The 19354-nt window shown below is 41.8% G+C and overlaps 1 protein-coding gene across 4 annotated transcripts in view; it reads left to right on the top strand.

Annotated features, from left to right (window-relative positions):
• Positions 1 to 267: 267 nt before the first annotated feature.
• Positions 268 to 19354, top strand: part of map4k3a (mitogen-activated protein kinase kinase kinase kinase 3a) — a 94607-nt gene continuing 75520 nt past the window's right edge. For all 4 annotated transcript variants that reach the window (XM_039015836.1, XM_039015829.1, XM_039015821.1 and 1 more), the window contains exon 1: positions 268 to 493. In XM_039015836.1, the coding sequence (XP_038871764.1) occupies positions 398 to 493 (96 nt within the window). In that variant the 5' untranslated portion in view covers positions 268 to 397. The remainder of the gene's footprint in view (positions 494 to 19354) is intronic.

The raw sequence follows: 19354 nt of genomic DNA, 5'->3' as shown, positions 1-19354 counted from the left end.
TCATGATCCTCGTGTCAAAAACATTTCTGTAGGATACACAAAACCAAACTAGTCGCTCCTAAACTCTGGTTTCAGATCAGTTTAGCGTTTCACCCCCAACGATTGAGAATTTGTGGACGCTAAACGGATCCCAGATCTGTGTCCAGGGGTAGAATTCTACCAGAGACCCCAGCCAGCCAGCGACCCACCTTCTTGTCGCCCATTCCTTGCATTCCCCTCTTGGACAAGCTGGCTGCGGCGCACGCGCAGTGCTCAGAGGAGGCCATGTTAAAGTTACAGTGAAGTCAGGCAGTGATATTTTCTGACGACGTGTGTTTATATTGTATGTTTTTCGTTATATGTGGTGTCAGTGTTACAACAAATATAGCGACTGGATAACTAAACCGGGGACCTAAAAATGGCTTCCACTTTCGACCTTTCAAGGCGAAATCCGCAAGAGGATTTCGAGCTAATACAGAGAATTGGGAGCGGGACCTACGGAGATGTATACAAGGTAAAAGGGATTTTAGCTATACATTGTCCTCTTTTTTGATAAACCATTGATATGCTACCAATAAAGACATTGTTATTAGTAACCTGACTACAATGTAGGAACTTGGAGTAGCCTTCAGGAGTTTAGACAGTCGGGAAATAACAGTGGTTGTTGAGATAGTAACTACTGTATATCCAAGCTGTTAGCATGTTTACCAACTCGCTACAGATGTGTTCCAATTCACAAAGCCTACTACATCCGTAAGGAATTCTACCTATTATTGTAATACATGTATACGTATCCCGGTCAAATTCCACGAACGATATTGTTATAATGTTTTCAATTTGCTTTCACAGTGTTGTCATCGCAATCCTTAGCACAATAGTGGACTAAAGTAGCCTAACATTATTCCTTATAGTCATAGGACCTTACATGTTCTGTACTTCTTCTATGGTATATTGACGATCGCACAATGTTATGTGCATCCCGCCACCTACTGTACGGGATGGAAACAGGATTCCCCCACAAAAATAAATAAGCTAAACTAAATCAAAAACTTTTCTGATAAAAAATATAACAGATCTGATCGCTACACAGGCCCAAAAACTTTTCTGCCGCAGCCACAATAATGTCCAGTTTCTTAGACTTCTTTGAGACTTGTGCCGTAGAGTTTATAACTGTGGCAATGAACGCCATAAAATCCACCTTTTTTAGGGTATCTTTTGACTGGCAGCAAACATTTACTCCAGGCTGTGGTCGGTCCACTACCATATCTTCACAACCATCACTTGTTTTCTCTAACCTTTTAATCACCTCCGCATAGGAAATTTGATTAACCGCTCTAACTTTTGCAACCTCAATCTCCTTCACCCTTACAGGGCACTCTAGGAACTCGGGATCATGATCCCCACCACAATTGAACACCGGTGTCCTTCTACACACCATTCTTCAGTATACTCTGTCCGTCTGCACCTCACTTGAAACATGGCCAAATCCTTTACAATTCTTTCACTGCAATGGTTTGGGGAAGAAAGCTCTTACAGCGTATCTTACATAATCAAACTTCACATGCGTAGGTATTTGCTCTGTATCAAAAAACAACAGGACCGACATACTTTCTTATTTTTCTCCATTCACCCAACGGGTCAGACGCCGGGCACCAATCACACCAGGATTTCTCTTCAGGTATTCAACCTGAACATCCGTCGTCACCCCTGAGATGATTCCTTTGACAGTTGATGTACTCCAAAGTTCAAAACTTCTGTTGTCCGGATTCTTTTGAGGCTCACTGCAATCTTCCTCTATTCTTCAGAAATACAATTAAATCTAAATAAGACAACTCCTGTTCACTCTGACAAACTCCACTTTTCACAGTGCGTACTTCACCCCTTTCGACACCTCAAATGGGTCTACTGCATATGCATCCTTACTAGAGGTCGACCGATTATGATTTTTCAACGCCGATACCGATTATTGGCGGACCAGAAAAAGCCAATACCGATTAATCGGCCGATTAAAAAAATAAATAAAAAAAGAATATATATATATATAATAATAATAATAATAAATAAAAAACAAATAAATAAATAAATAAATGTATTTGTAATAATGACAATTACTATACTGAATGAACACTTATTTTAACTTAATATAATACATCAATAAAATCAATTTAGCCTCAAATAAATAATGAAACATGTTCAATTTGGTTTAAATAATGCAAAAACAAAGTGTTGGAGAAGAAAGTAAAAGTGCAATATGTGCCATGTAAAAAAGCTAACGTTTAAGTTCCTTGCTCAGAACATGAGAACATATGAAAGCTGGTGGTTCCTTTTAACATGAGCCTTCAATATTCCCAGGTAAGAAGTTTTAGGTTGTAGTTATTATAGGAATTATAGGACTATTTCTCTCTATACCATTTGTATTTCATATACCTTTGACTATTGGATGTTCTTATAGGCACTTTAGTATTGCCAGTGTAACAGTATAGCTTCCGTCCCTCTCCTCGCTCCTACCTGGGCTCGAACGAGGAACACATCGACAACAGCCACCCTCAAAGCAGCATTACCCATGCAGAGCAAGGGGAACAATTACTCCAAGTCTCAGAGCGAGTGACGTTTGAAACGATATTAGCGCGCACCCCGCTACCTAGCTAGCCATTTCACATCGGTTACACCAGCCTAATCTTGGGAGTTGATATGCTTGAAGTCATAAACATCAGAGCTGCTGGAAAAACGCACAAAAGTGCTGTTTGAATGAATGTTTACGAGCCTGCTGGTGTCTACCATCGCTCAGTCAGACTGCTCTATCAAATCATAGACTTAGTTCTAACATAATAACACACAGAAATACGAGCCTTAGGTCATTAATATGGTCGAATCCGGAAACTATCATCTCGAAACAAAACATTTATTCTTTCAGTGAAATACGGAACCGTTCCGTATTTTATCTAACGGGTGGCATCCATAAGTCTAAATATTCCTGTTACATTGCACAACCTTCAATGTTATGTCATAATTACGTAAAATTCTGGCAAATTAGTTCGCAAAGAGCCAGGCAGCCCAAACTGTGGCGTATACCCTGACTCTGCGTGCAATGAACGCAAGAGAAGTGACACAATTTCACCTGGTTAATATTGCCTGCTAACCTGGATTTCTTTTAGCTAAATATGCAGGTTTAAAAATATATACTTCTGTGTATTGATTTTAAGAAAGGCATTGATGTTTATGATTAGGTGCAGTCGTGCAACGATTGTGCTTTTTTCGCAAATGCGCTTTTGTTAAATCATTCCATGTTTGGCTAAGTTGGCTGTCGTTGTTAGGAAGAAATAGTCTTCACAGTTTGCCTCTTCACTGTTGACGTTGAGACTGGTGTTTTGTGGGTACTATTTAATGAAGCTACCAGGTAAAGACTTGTGAGGCATCTGTTTCTCAAACTAGACACTCTAATGTACTTGTCCTCTTGCTCAGTTGTGCACCGGGGCCTCCCACTCTTTCTATTCTGGTTATAGCCAGTTTGCGCTGTTCTGTGAAGGGAGTAGTACACAGGGTGGTAAGAGATCTTCAGTTCCTTGGCAATTTCTCACATGGAATTGCCTTCATTTCTCAGAACAAGAATAGACTGACGAGTTTCAGAAGAAAGGTATTTGTTTCTGGACATTTTGAGCCTGTAATCGAGCCCACAAATGCTGATGCTCCAGATACTCAACCAGGTTAAAAAAGGCCAGTTTTATTGCTTCTTTAATTAGAACAACAGTTTTCAGCTGTGCTAACATAATTGCAAAATGGTTTTCTGATGATCAATTAGCTTTTTAAAATGATAAGCTTTGATTAGCTAACACAACGTGCCATTGGAACACAGGAGTGATGGTTGCTGATAATAGGCCTCAGTACGCCTACGTAGATAATCCATAAAAAATCTGCCATTTCCAACTACAATAGTCATTTACAACATTAACAATGTCTACACTGTATTTCTGATCAATTTGATGCTATTGTAATGGACAAAAAATGTGCTTTTCTTTCAAAAACAAGGACATTTCTAAATGACCCTTCACTTTTGAAAGGTGTATATATAGATATCTATATATCTATACGCACACACACACACTACCGGTCAAAAGTTTTAGAACACCTACTCATTCAAGGGTTTTTCTTTATTTATAATATTTTCTACATAGTAGAATAATTGTGAAGATATCAAAGCTATGAAATAACACATGGAATCATGTAGTAACCAAAAAAAGTGTTAAACAAATCAAAATATATTTTATATTTGAGATTCTTCAAATAGCCACCCTTTGCCTTGATGACAGCTTTCCACACTCTTGGCATTCTCTCAACCAGCTTCACCTGGAATACTTTTCCAACAGTCTAAAAGGAGTTCCCACATATGCTGAGCACTTGTTGGCTGCTTTTCTTTCACTCTGCGGTCCGACTCATCCCAAACAATCTCAATTGGGTTGAGGTCGGGGGATTGTGGAGGCCAGGTCATTTGATGCAGCACTCCATCAATCTCCTTCATGATAAAATAGCCCTTACACAGCCTGGAGGTGTGTTGAGTCATTGTTCTGTTGAAAAACAAATTCTAGTCCCACTAAGCTCAAACCAGATGGGATGGCGTATCGCTGCAGAATGCTCTGGTAGCCATGCTGGTTAAGTGTACCTTGAATTCTAATTAAATCACAGACAGTGTCACCATCAAAGCACTCCCACACCATAACTCCTCCATGCTTTACGGTGGGAAATAGACATGCGGAGATCATCCGTTCACCCACACCACGTCTCACAAAGACACGGCGGTTGGAACCAAAAATCTCCAATTTGGACTCCAGACCAAAGGACAAATTTCCACCGGTCTAATGTCCATTGCTTGTGTTTCTTGGCCCAAGTCTGTTCTTATTATTGGTGTCTTTTAGTTGTGGTTTCTTTGCAGCAATTCGACCATGAAGGCCTGATTCACGCAGTCTCCTCTGAGCAGTTGATGTTGAGATGTCTGTTACTTGAACTCTGTGAAGCATTTCTTTTGGCTGCAATTTCTGAGGCTGGTAACTCCAATGAACTTATCTTCTGCAGCAGAGGTAACTCTGGGTCTTCTATTCCTGTGGCGGTCCTCATGAGCCAGTTTCATCATGGCGCTTGATGGTTTTTGCGACTGCACTTGAAGAAACTTTCAAAGTTCTTGAAATGTTCCTTATTGACTGACCTTCATGTCTTAAAGTAATGATGGAATAATTTCTCTTTGCTTATTTGAGCTGTTCTTGCCATAATATGGACTTGTTCTTTTACCAATTGGGTCTATCTTCGGAATACCTCCCTCTACCTTGTCACAACACAACTGGTTGTCTCAAACGCATTAAGAAGGAAATAAATTCTACAAATTAACTTTTAAGAAGGCACACCTGTTAATTGAAATGTATTCCAGGTAACTACCTCATGAAGCTGGTTGAGAGAATGCCAAGAGTATGCAAAGCAGCCATCAATGCAAAGTTTGGCTATTTGAAGAATCTCAAATATAAAATATATTTTGATTTGTTTTGCTCTTTTTTGGTTACTACATGATTCCATATGTGTTATTTCATAGTTTCGATGTCTTCACTAATATTCTACAATGTAGAAAATAGTAAAAAAAAGAAAAACCCTCAATGTGGCACCGTCATAGGATGCCACCTTTCTAACAAGTCAGTTCGTCAAATTTCTGCCCTTCTAGAGCTGCCCGCTCAACTGTAAGTGCTGTTAGTGTGAATTGGAAACGTCTAAGAGCAACAACAGCTCAGCCACAAAAGGCGTTCTCTGGAGTGATGGATCACGCTTCACCACCGACAGACGAATCTGGGTTTGGAGGATGCCATGGAAGCGATACCTGCCCCAATGCATAGTGCCAACTGTACAGTTTGGTGGAGGAGCGATAATGATTTGGGGATGTTTTTCATGGTTCGGGCTAGGCCCCTTAGTTCCAGTGAAGGTAAATCTTAACGCTACATAATACAATGACATTCTAGATGATTCTCTGCTTCCAACTTTGTGGTAACAGTTTGGGGAAGGCCCTTTCATGTTTCAGCATGACAATGCCCCCGTGCACAAAGCGAGGTTTATACAGAAATGGTTTGTCGATATCGGTGTGGGAGAACTTGACTGGCCTGAATAGAGCCCTGACCTCAACCCCATTTGAACACTTTTGGAATGAATTGGAACGTCGACTGCGAGCCAGGCCTAATCGTCCAACATCAGTGCCCGACCACTAATGATCTTGTGGCTGAATGAAAGCAAGTCTCCGCAACAATGTTCCAACATCTAGTGGAAAGCCTTCCCAGATGAGTGGGGGCTGTTATAGCAGCAAAGGGGGGACCAACTCCATATTAATGCCCATGATTTTTGAATGAGATGTTCGATGAGCAGGTGTCCACATACATTTTGTCATGTACTGTATGATACCACATTCATGTCAGTAGGAATAACACTCATTTTGTATTCCATTGTGTAAATACAAAAAACCCTAGACTATTTAAATTGTTGTAAATTACTCACTTAAAATGTATAAAGTATAATATATGATACTTGTAAATATTATTTTCATATAAATAAAACAATTATCCAAAATGTGATGAGAGGATGATATTCAGATGGTATTTAAAAACCCACACAAAGTAGGCCATTTGATTGACAACAATTCCTACTTCTGTATCATTGTAAAAATTCAAATTATTCAGAGAATCTTTCAAAATGTTGGTTAGCTCTCTCAATAAGATTTAGTACAGACCAGGCCTGACACAAAATGTAGAAATAGTAGCCTATTTTGACAACAATTCAGTGAACGCAACAAGTATTCGATAGAGAAGATACAAAACACAACTGTTCAGAGACAACAAAAGATTTGTAGGAGAAATTCTTATTTCACACTGTCACTTTAGTATTGGCGTTTAGCCTACAACATGTCATGGAACTTCTGGAAGCACTGCCCCATCCTGCAAAGTGGAACAGAACACGTAGAGCACCCAAAATACATTTCTACACATCTCCCACTCTTTGCCCTGTGTTCACTCCAGATGCACACCACTCCCTCTCTTGCGCCCTTCAAACTTCACCTGCTTTCAAATTAGTTACAACTCGGTCCTCCCCTCTTCCTGCCACTGTAGCCATATCCCAAAGTGAATGCACAAGCTGCATTTTGAATGCCTTCAGGGACCAGAGCCTGGGGTTTCTGGGAAGGGGCCTTTGCAGAGTTCCCCACAATGTACGCATTTATGATGGCAATGTTGAGCATCCCCCAAAACACATACTTCCACCATTTTCTGCCAGTGCATCCAACATTGTAATAGCTCCTCAGTTGCTCAAGATGGTCAACCCCGTCCATTGTCTTTTTGAAATCCATTACAAGCTCTGGAACAGATAGAAGTTCCTACCACTTTTAAAAACAACTCCAAAACGACTCGCTTTAGTCCTAGGCTGTGACATGGCAAATAGGCTCCCATTCCCCATTCTCTGTGTGTGTGTGTGTGTGTGTGTGTGTGTGTGTGTGTGTGTGTGTGTGTGTGTGTGTGTGTGTGTGTGTGTGTGTGTGTGTGTGTGTGTGTGTGTGTGTATACTCAGCAAAAAAAAGAAACGTCCTCTCACTGTCAACTGCGTTTATTTTCAGCAAACTTAACATGTGTAAATATTTGTATGAACATAACAAGATTCAACAACTGAGACATAAACTGAACAAGTTCCGCAGACATGTCATTAACAGAAATGGAATAATGTGTCCCTGAACAAAGGGGGGGGGGGGGGTCAAAATCAAAAGTAACAGTCAGTATCTGGTGTGGCCACCAGCTGCATTTAGTACTGCAGTGCATCTCCTCATGGACTGCACCAGATTTGCCAGTTCTTGCTGTGAGATGTTACCCCACTCTTCCACCAAGGCACCTGCAAGTTCCCAGACATTTCTGGGGGGAATGGCCCTAGCCCTCACCCTCCGATCCAACAGGTCCCGGACGTGCTCAATGGGATTATGATCCGGGCTCTTCGCTGGCCATGGCAGAACACTGACATTCCTGTCTTGCAGGAAATCACGCACAGAACGAGCAGTATGGCTGGTGGCATTGTCATGCTGAAGGGTCATGTCAGGATGAGCCTGCAGGAAGGGTACCACATGAGGGAGGAGGATGTCTTCCCTTGAGATTGCCTGCAATGACAACAAGCTCAGTCCGATGATGCTGTGACACACCGCCCCAGACCATGACGAACCTTCCACCTCCAAATCGATCCCGCTCCAGAGTACAGGCCTTGGTGTAACGCTCATTCCTTTGACGATAAACGTGAATCCGACCATCACCCCTGGTGAGACAAAACCGCGACTCGTCAGTGAAGACCACTTTTTGCCAGTCCTGTCTGGTCCAGCAACGGTGGGTTTGTGCCCATAGGCGACGTTGTTACCGGTGATGTGTGGTGAGGACCTGCCTTACAACAGGCCTACAAGCTCTCAGTCCAGCCTCTCTCAGCCTATTGTGGACACTGAGCACTGATGGAGGGATTGTGCATTCCTGGTGTAACTCGGGCAGTTGTTGTTGCCGTCCTGTACCTGTCCCGCAGGTGTGATGTTTGGATGTACCGATCCTGTGCAGGTGTTTCACCTGGTCTGCCACTGCGAGGACGATCAGCTGTCCTTCCTGTCTCCCTGTAGCGCCGTCTTAGGCGTCTCACAGTACGGACATTGCAATGTATTGCCCTGGCCACATCTGCAGTCCTCATGCCTCCTTGCAGCATGCCTAATGCACGTTCACGCAGATGAGCAGGGACCCTGGGTATCTTTCTTTTGGTGTTTTTCAGAGTCAGAAGAAAGGCCTCTTTAGTGTCCTAAGTTTTCATAACTGTGACCTTAATTGCCTACCGTCTGTTAGCTGTTAGTGTCTTAACGACCGTTCCACAGGTGCATGTTCATTAATTGTTTATGGTTCATTGAACAAGCATGGGAAACAATGAAGATCTGTGAAGGTATTTGGATTTTTATGAATTATCTTTGGAAGACAGGGTCCTGACAAAGGGATGTTTCTTTTTTTTGCTGAGTTTATTAAATCAACTCTTGCCTGACAGACTAACTACAGAGTTAGCCGATTTAGTTACGAAGCTGGGACAGTTGCATCATTAGAAACAGGACAGAACAATCAACTTGTTAGCTGGCTATGTAAACAAATATCCAACTCATTATATGAGCTCCGCTGCGCAGGAATCTACTACTCTAATAGGACAGCTAAGCTGTCAAATAATAGGAAAACGAGGCAATGTATAGCCTGTGGATATCTGCACCAAGCAAACATGACAAACCCTAACCTAAACCCAACAGATAAACACAAATTACTCTAGCCTTCATTTCGGTGGCTAGTTGTCTGTAATGCTAGCTAGTGAAATGGACAGCTGAAGTTGACGCTTCGTGAGAGCAGGCCAAATTTACCGCTACACTCGGCTGAAAGATTTACTAGTTAGTTAGCTACAGTAAGCAGCTTGGGCCGTTGTCATATGAATTAAATAGGTAGAAACAAGACAAAACAACCAACTAGTTAGCTGGCTATATACAGCTAAACACTGCAACTATTTCCATGAGACAGAGAGCAATCAATCGAGCTCCACCGCTGATGTGCTCGCCTGTACCAACCAAGTTATCATGAGCTATTCTGTGAGCTATTCCCAAAGTTTCACAGTATCAAACATCAACAACACCAAACCTACAGTGTTTTCAGAAAGTATTCAGACCCTTGACCTTTTCCAAATTCTGTTATGTTACAGCCTTATTCTAAAATGTATTACATTTATTATTTCCCTCATCAATCTACACACAATACCCAATAATGACAAAGCAAAAACTGTTTTTTAGACATTTTAGCGAATGTATTAAAATAAAAAATGAATATTACAGTTAAAGTTGGTATTTACATACACTTAGGTTGGAGTCATTAAAGGCACAGTCAACTTAGTGTATGTGAACTTCTGACCTACTGGAATTGGATACAGTGAATTGTAAGTGAAATAATCTGTCTGTTAACAATTGTTGGCAAAATTACTTGTGTCATGCACAAAGTAGATGTCCTAATCAACTTGCCAAAACTATAGTTTGTTAAAAAGAAATTTGTGGAGTGGTTGAAAAATGAGTTTTAAACAGCTTGGAAAATTCCAGAAAATTATGTCATGGCTTTAGAAGCTTCTGATGGGCTAATTGACATCATTTGAGTCCATTGGAGGTGTACCTGTGGATGTATTTCAAGGCCTACCTTCAAACTCGGTGCCTCTTTGCTTGACATCATGGGAAAATCAAAAGAAATTAGCCAAGACCTCAGAAAACAATTGTAGACCTCCACAAGTCTGGTTCATCTTTGGGAGCAATTTCCAAAGACCTGAAGGTACCACATTCATCTGTACAAACAATAGTACGCAAGTATAAACACCATGGGACCACGCAGCCGTTATACCGCTCAGGAAGGAGATGCGTTCTGTCTCCTAGAGATGAACATACTTTGGTGCGAAAAGTGCAAATCAATCCCTGAACAACAGCAAAGGACCTTGTGAAGATGCTGGAGGAAACAAAAGTATCTATATCCACAGTGAAACGAGTCCTCTATCGAAATAACCTGAAAGGCCGCTCAGCGAGGAAGAAGCCACTGCTCCAAAACCATCGTAAAAAAGCCAGACTACGGTTTGCAACTGCACATGGGGACAAAGATCGTACTTTTTGGAGAAATGGCCTCTGGTCTGATGAAACAAAAATAGAGCTGTTTGGACATAATGACCATCGTTATGTTTGGAGGAAAAAGGGGGCGGCTTGCAAGCCGAAGAACACCATCCCAACCGTGAAGCACAGGGGTGGCAGCATCATGTTGTGGGGGTGCTTTGCTGCAGGAGCGACTGGTGCACGTCACAAAATTGATGGCATCATGAGGGAGGAAAATTATGTGCATATATTGAAGCAACATCTCAAGACATCGGTCAGGAAGTTAAGCCTAGGTTGCAAATGTGTCTTCCAAATGGACAATGACCCCAAGCATACTTCCAAAGTTGTGGCAAAATGGCTTAAGGACAACATTCAAGGTATTGGAGTGGCCATCACAAAGCCCTGACATCAAATCCACGTTTATTTGTCACGTGCGTCGAATACAGTGAAATGCTTTACCTTACAGCTTCACCTTACAGTGAAATGCTTACTTACAGGCTCTAACCAATATTGCGAAAAAAAAGGTGTGTGTGTACGTAAAGAAATAAAACAACAGTAAAGATACATTTGAAAATAAGAGTAGCAAGGCTATATACAGACACCGGTTAGTCAGGCTTATTGCGGTAGTATGTACATGTAGGTATGGTTAAAGTGACTATGCATATATGACGAACAGAGAGTAGCAGTAGTGTAAAAAGAGGGGTTGGTGGGACACAATGCATATAGCCCAGTTAGCCAATGTGCGGGAGCACTGGTTGGTCGGGCCAATTGAGGTTGTATGTATATGGATGTATGGTTAAAGTGACTATGCATATAAGATAAACAGAGTAACAGCAGCGTAAAATGGGGGGGGGGGGCACACAATGTAAATAGTCCGGGTAACCGTTGATTACATTTACATTTCCTGATTACCTGTTCAGAAGTCTTATGGCTTGGGGGTAAAAACTGTTGAGAAGCTTTTTTGTCCTAGACTTGGCACTCCGGTACCGCTTGCCATGCGGTAGTAGAGAGAACAGTCTATGACTGGGGTCTTTGACAATGTTTAGGGCCTTCCTCTGACACCGCCTGGTGTAGAGGTCCTGGATGGCAGGCAGCTTTGCCCCAGTGATGTATTGGGCCGTACGCACTACCCTCTGAAGTGCCTTGCGGTCAGAGGCCGAGCAATTGCCGTACCAGGCAGTGATGCAACCGGTCAGGATGCTCTCGATGTTGCAGCTGTAGAACCTTTTGAGGATTTCAGAACCCATGCCAAATCTTTTTAGTTTCCTGAGGGGGAATAGGCTTTGTCGTGCCCTCTTCACGACTGTCTTGGTGTGTTTGGACCATGATAGTTTGTTGTTGATGTGGACACCAAGGAATTTGAAGCTCTCAACCTGCTCCACTACAGCCCCGTCGATAAGAATGGGGACATGCTCGGTGCTCCTTTTCCTGTAGTCCACAATCATCTCCTTAGTCTTGGTTACGTTGAGGGATAGGTTGTTATTCTGGCACCACCCGGCCAGGTCTCTGACCTCCTCCCTATATGCTGTCTCATCGTTGTCGGTGATTAGGCCTACCACTGTTATGTCGTCTGCAAACTTAATGATGGTGTTGGACTCGTGCCTGGTCATGCAGTCTTGGGTGAACAGAGAGTTGGAGGGGACTGAGCACGCACCCCTGGGGAGCTCCAGTGTTGAGGATCAATGTGGCAGATGTGTTGCTACCTACCCTCACCACCTGAGGGTGACCCTTCAGGAAGTCCAGGATCCAGTTGCAGAGGGAGGTGTTTAGTCCCAGGTTCCTTAGCTTAGTGATGAGCTTTAGGGGGACTATGGTGTTGAACGCTGAGCTGTAGTCAATGAATAGCATTCTCACATAGGTGTTCCTTTTGTCCAGGTGGGAAAGGGCAGTGTGGAGTGCAATAGAGATTGCATCATCTGTGGATCTGTTTGGGCGGTATGCAAATTGGAGTGGGTCTAGGGTTTCTGGGATAATGGTGTTGATGTGAGCCATTACCAGCCTTTCAAAGCACTTCATGGCTACAGACGTGAGTGCTATGGGTCTGTAGTCATTTAGGCAGGTTGCCTTTGTGTTCTTGGACACAGGGACTATGGTGGTCTGCTTGAAGCATGTTGGTATTACAGACTCAATCAGGGACATGTTGAAAATGTCAGTGAAGACACCTGCCAGTTGGTCAGCACATGCCCGGAGCACACGTCCTGGTAATCGGTCTGGCCCCGCAGCCTTGTGTATGTTGACCTGTTTAAACGTCCTACTCACGTCGGCTATGGAGAGCGTGATCCCACAGTCATCCGGAACAGCTGATGCTCTCATGCATGCCTCAGTGTTGCTTACCTCGAAGCGAGCATAGAAGTGATTTAGCTCGTCTGGTAGGCTTGTGTCACTGGGCAGCTCGCGGCTGTGCTTCCCTTTGTAGACTGTAATAGTTTGCAAGCCCTGGCACATCCGACGAGCGTCGGAGCCGGTGTAGTATGATTCAATCTTAGCCCTGTATTGACGCTTTGCCTGTTTGATGGTTTGTCGCAGGGCATAGTGGGATTTCTTGTAAGCTTCCGGGTTAGAGTCCTGCACCTTGAAGCGGCAGCTCTACCCTTTAGCTCAGTACGAATGTTGCCTGTAATCCATGGCTTCTGGTTGGGGTATGTACGTACAGTCACTGTGGGGACGACGTCCTCAATGCACTTATTGATAAAGCCAGTGGCTGATGTGGTGTATTCCTTAATGTCCTCAGAAGAATCCCGGAACATGTTCCAGTCTGTGATAGCAAAACAGTCCTGTAGTTTAGCATCTGCTTCATCTGACCATTTTTTAATAGACCGAGTCACTGGTGCTTTCTGCTTTAATTTTTGCTTGTAAGCAGCAATCAGGAGGATAGGTTGTGGTCGGATTTACCAAATGGAGGGCGAGGGAGAGCTTTGTACGCGTCTCTGTGTGTGGAGTACAGGTGATCTAGAATTGTTTTCCCTCTGGTTGCACATTTAACATGTTGATAGAGATTTGGTAGAACTGATTTAAGTTTTCCCTGCATTAAAGTCTCCGGCCACTAGGAGCGCCGTCTCTGGGTGAGTGGTTTCCTGTTTGCTTATTTCCTTATACAGCTGACTGAGTGCGGTCTTAGTGCCCGCATCTGATTGTGGTGGTAATCCTATAGAACATTTGTGGGCAGAACTGAAAAAGTGTGTGTGTGCGAGGAGGCCTACAAACCTGACTCAGTTACACCAGCTCTGTCAGTAGGAATGGGGCAAAATTCACCTAACTTATTGAGGGAAGCTTGTGGAAGGCTACCTGAAACGTTTGACCAAGTTAAACAATTTAAAGGCAATGCTACCAAATACTAGTGTATGTAAACTTCTGACCCACTGGGAATGTGATGAAATAAATAAAAGCTTAAATAAATCATTCTCTACTATTATTCTGAAACATTCTTAAAATAAAGTGGTGATCCTAATTGACCTAAGAGAGGGAATTGTTATTAGGATTAAATGTCAGGAATTGTGAAAAACTGAGTTTAAATGTATTTGGCTAAGGTGTATGTAAACTTCCGACTTCAACTGTACATATGTATTCAGACTTTTTACTCGGTACTTTGTTGAAACACCAAGTCTTCTTAGGTATGACACTACATGCATGGCACACCTGTATTTGGGGAGTTTCTCCCAATCTTCTCTGCAGATCCTTTCAAGCTCTGTCAGGTTAGATGGGGAGCATCGCTGCACAGCTATTTTCAGGCCTCTCCAGAGATGTTCAATCAAGTTCAAGTCAAGGCTCTGGCTGGGCAACTCAAGGACATTCAGAGACTTGTCCCGAAGCCACTCCTGCGTTGTCTTGGCTGTGTGCTTATTGTTGTTATCCTGTTGAAGATGTCAAAGGGTGGTCACACCAAATATGGATTTGATTTAGATTTTTGTTCTGCTCACTCACTTTGCATTTAGTTAATTGACAAATATAATCTATTAACATGTCTATTTTTGAAAGCATTCTTACTTTACAGCATTTTTTCACACCTGCCTAAAAGTTTTGCACAGTACTGTGTGTGTGTGTGTGTTTTATTTTTTTCTTGCTGATATGAAAGATAAGGAACTGAGAGTCATGATCAAGGGCTATGCTCTCCCCTGTTATATTTATCAATGTAAATTGTATATCTAAAGATGGACAGGACAATAGTCTACAGTTGATGACTTTAGTTGTCCTATTGTTACATTCACAGTAGCCTATCTTTAACAAATGTCCTTTTCAGGCCCAAGAAAACAATCGCTCAAGGGGCTCTCAAAGATAAATGCTGGCTTCCACGGTTAAGGGTTTCTCAGTTTTAACTTATTATGTGAATGTTGGCCATGTTTTGAAATACAAGGCCACATTTTTCTGTGCAATCTTTAGCTAAGCTTGAATATTTTAAAAAGACTTCAAGCCTACTTTGTTTTTCTAACACTTTTAAAAGGTGCATCGATGACTGTTCATATAATGAGTTTATATCCATACTTCAACGTTGGGATTCAACCCACTAGTCAATCTTTTCATTCTGAAGGTTTTAGCTTGCAAGCACCAGAGTGGTCCGAGTTAGGCCAGAAAATGAGCTACTATACCAATTTTCTATTTTGAAGTAAATTGGTCCATTTCAGAAACCAGCTAAACAGGCCCTCTAAAAGGTTTCTTACTTTCTTTCATGAAATACTTAGGTAAATACCTGGTAATTGGTGCTAACATGGGTAATTCTGTCATGACAGTTGGCACACGATTATTAACAAGCACTTATAATAATACGCAAACTTATTTTTTACCGTCAGTGCCCACAGTGCCCCTAAATAAGAGCGGTAAGGGAGATGGCCTATGCTGCAATAAATATAGATTTGTTTTAGGTAGACCTATCCCCCCGAAAGTGCACTACACGTCAAAGATCTTGTGCATTTCCTTTTACACACTATCTCTCTTGAAATAGGCCTAATTATCATTGTGCTGTAGTATCCATTCGTGCTAAGTCAGGAACTACTTATTTCATGAGAAAAGCATTGTGAAAGGAAGTCTTGCTCAAAGGTACGGGAAAAGGAAGCAGTAGGATCAAAGCCCTTGTCATGTGACTGAAACTGAAAAACAAAGAAACAATTCGGCTATGTACATACTCTCTCTCTCGTGCTCAACACAACTCATTGTCTTTGGGCCATAAACAATGCTTACTATCTTATACCTTACCGTATCCCTCTCCCCCACTGTTTCACTCCTCAAACTACAGTGTGGTTGGAAATTATTGACACCATTGATAAAGATGAGCAAAAATGACTGGGTCCTGGGGAACCTTGTTACGGTCAACGGCATCATTAACTTTACCCAGTACCAGGACATTTTAGACAAAACACTGGTTGCTGAAACTTGTCCACAAGTGGATTTTCCAGCAGACAATGACCCCAAGAACACATCAAAATCCACAAAGAAATTTCCATCTCAGTCTTAGGACTTGAAAACCTGTGATTTGAATTGAAGAGCCGGAGGTGCAGACGAAGGATCTCAAGGATCTGGAATGATTCTGTATGTAGGAATGGTCTAAGATGTGTTCTCCAACTCCTTGTAAGGTGAGGTATTGAAAACAGGGGTGTCAATAATTTTTAGCCCTACCTTTTTGAGAATAAATAATGTTGCTTTTTAAACAAAATATCTTTCTCTGAGTAATTGTATTATTATAATATGTCCAATAATTTTTTTTTTTTTTTTGTTGCATGTAATATAGCTCAGAACTTAAATTTTATTTTATATTGTCATTTTTGCTAAATGTTATGATCAATAATTTCGGATCCAACTGTATGTCTAAAAATGCCAATTGAGTTGATCACCAATTTCATTGTAAATGTATTGACAACCCAGTTGACGGACATTTTTTAAAAACTGCCTAGATAGACTTGCTGAAATAATGAAAGCCATAGTTGTTCCATTTATCTGTTTTCTTTGCCTATACCCTGCAGCCAATTTCATAGCTGCTGGGTTGTTTTCAGTCATCAGCATCATCTCTGCAAGTGAGAACATTTGGTAACATGGGAATGTATGCTACCTACAGTGCCTTGCAAAAGTATTCATTCCCCTTGGCGTTTTTACTATTTTGTTGCATTACAACCTGTAATTTAAATTGATTTTTATTTGGATTTCATGTAATGGACATACACAAAATAGTCAACTGGTGAAGTGAAATGAAAAAAAAAAAACTAGTTAGATTGCACACAGGTGGACTTTATTTAAGTGTCACATGATCTCAGTATATATACAGTTGAAGTCGGAAGTTTATCTTAGCCAAATACATTTAAATTCAGTTTTTCACAATTCCTGACATTTAATCCTAATAAAAATTCCCTTTTCTTAGGTCAGTTAGGATCCCCACTTTATTTTAAGAATGTGAAATGTCAGAATAATAGTAGAGAGAATGATTTATTTCAGGTTTTATTTCTTTCATCACATTCCCAGTGGGTCAGAAGTTTACATACATACACTCAATTAGTATTTGGTAGCATTGCCTTTAAATTGTTTAACTTGGGTCAAATGTTTCGTGTAGCCTTCCACAAGCTTCCCACAATAGGTTGGGTGAATTTAGGCACCTTTCATCCTGACAGAGATGCTGTAACTGAGTCAGGTTTGTAGGCCTCCTTGCTCGCACACGTTTTTTCAGTTCTGCCCACAAATTTTCTTTGTGATTGAGGTCAGGGCTTTGTGATGGCCACTCCAATACTTTGACTTTGTTGTCCTTAAGCCATTTTGCCACGACTTTGGAAGTATGCTTGGGGTCATTGTCCATTTGGAAGACCCATTTGCGACCAAGCTTTAACTTCCTGACTGATGTCTTGAGATGTTGCTTCAATATATTCACATAATTTTCATACCTCATGATGCCATCTATTTTGTGACGTGCAACAGTCGCTCCTGCAGCAAAGCACCCCCACAACATGATGCTGCCACCCCCGTGCTTCACAGTTGGGATGGTGTTCTTCAGCTTGCAAGCATTCCCCTTTTTCCTCCAAACATAACGATGGTCATTATGACCAAACAGTTTCTGTTTGGCCACATTTATCCAAAAAGTACGATCTTTGTCCCCATGTGCAGTTGCAAACCGTAGTCTGGCTTTTTTGGGGCGGTTTTGGAGCAGTGGCTTCTTCCTTGCTGAGCGGCCTTTCAGGTTATGTCGATATAGGACTCGTTTTACTGTGGATATAGATACTTTTGTACCTGTGTCCTCCAGCACCTTCACGAGGTCCTTTGCTGTTGTTCTTGGTTTTATTTGCACTTTTCGCACCAAAGTACGTTCATCTCTAGGAGACCGAACACGTCTCCTTCCTGAGCAGTATGACTGCTGCGTGGTCCCAAGGTGTTTATACTTGCGTACTATTGTTTGTACAGATGAACGTGGTACATTTAGGTCTTGTGTCATGCACAAAGTAGATGTCCTAACCGACTTGCCAAAACTATAGTTTGTTAACAATACATTTGTGGAGTGGTTTAAAAACGAGTTTTAATGACTCCAACCTAAGTGTATGCAAACTTCCGACTTCAACTGTACACCTGTTTTGAAAGGCCCCAGAGTCTGCAACACCACTAAGCAAGGGGCACCACCAAGCAAGCAGTACCATGAAGACCAAGGAGCTCTCCAAACAGGTCAGGGACAAAGTTGTGGAGAAGTACAGATCTGGGTTGCGTTATAAAAAACAAATATCCTAAACTTTTTACATCCCACTTAGTACCATTAAATCGATTATTAATAAATAGAAAGAATATGGCACCACAACAAACCTGCCAAGAGAGGGCCACCCACCAAAACTCACGGACCAGGCAAGGAGGGCATTAATCAGAAAGTCAGCAAAGAGACCAAAGATAACCTTGATGGAGCTGCAAAGCTCCACAGCAGAGATTGGAGTATCTGTTCCTAGGACCACTTTAAGCCGTGGACTCCACAGGGCTGGGCTTTACGGAAGAGTGTCCAAAAAAAAGTCACTGCTTAAAGAAAGAAATAAGCAAACACGTTTGGTGTTCACCAAAAGGCATGTGGGAGACTCCCCAAACATATGGAAGAAGGTTCTCTGGTCAGATGAGACTAAAATGTAGCTTTTTGGCCATCAAGGAAAACTCTATGTCTGGTGCAAACCCAACACCTCTCATCACCCCAAGAACACCATGTTTTTCATCGGCAGGGACTGGTAAACTGGTCAGAATTGAAGGAATGATGGATGGTGCTAAATAAAGGGAAATTCTTGATGGAAACCTGTTTGTCTTCCAGAGATTTGAGACTGGGATGGAGGTTCAACTTCCAGCAGGACAATGACCCTAAGCATACTGCTAAAGCAACACTCAAGTGGTTTAAGGGGAAACATTTAAATATCTTGTAATGGCCTAGTCAAAGCCCAGACCTCAGTCCAATTGAGAATCTGTGGTATGACTTAAAGATTGCTGTACACCAGCGGAACCCATCCAACTTGAAGGAGCTGGAGCAGTTTTGCCTTGAAGAATGGGCAGAAATCCCAGTGGCTAAATGTGCCAAGCTTATAGAGACATAACCCAAGAGACTTGCAGCTGTAATTGCTGCAAAAGGTAGCTTGATAAAGTATTAACTTTGGGGGGAATAGTTATGCATGCTCAAGTTTTCAGTTTTTTTGTCTTATTTCTTGTTTGTAAGCAAAATATTTTTTATTGTGAATCTTCAGAGTTGTGTAAATCAAATGATACAAACCCCCCAAA

Source organism: Salvelinus namaycush, chromosome 2 (assembly GCF_016432855.1).
Source record: "Salvelinus namaycush isolate Seneca chromosome 2, SaNama_1.0, whole genome shotgun sequence".
Taxonomy (NCBI): domain Eukaryota; kingdom Metazoa; phylum Chordata; class Actinopteri; order Salmoniformes; family Salmonidae; genus Salvelinus; species Salvelinus namaycush.
Note: the sequence above shows the minus strand (reverse complement) of the source record. Positions and strands in the feature narration are given on the sequence as shown.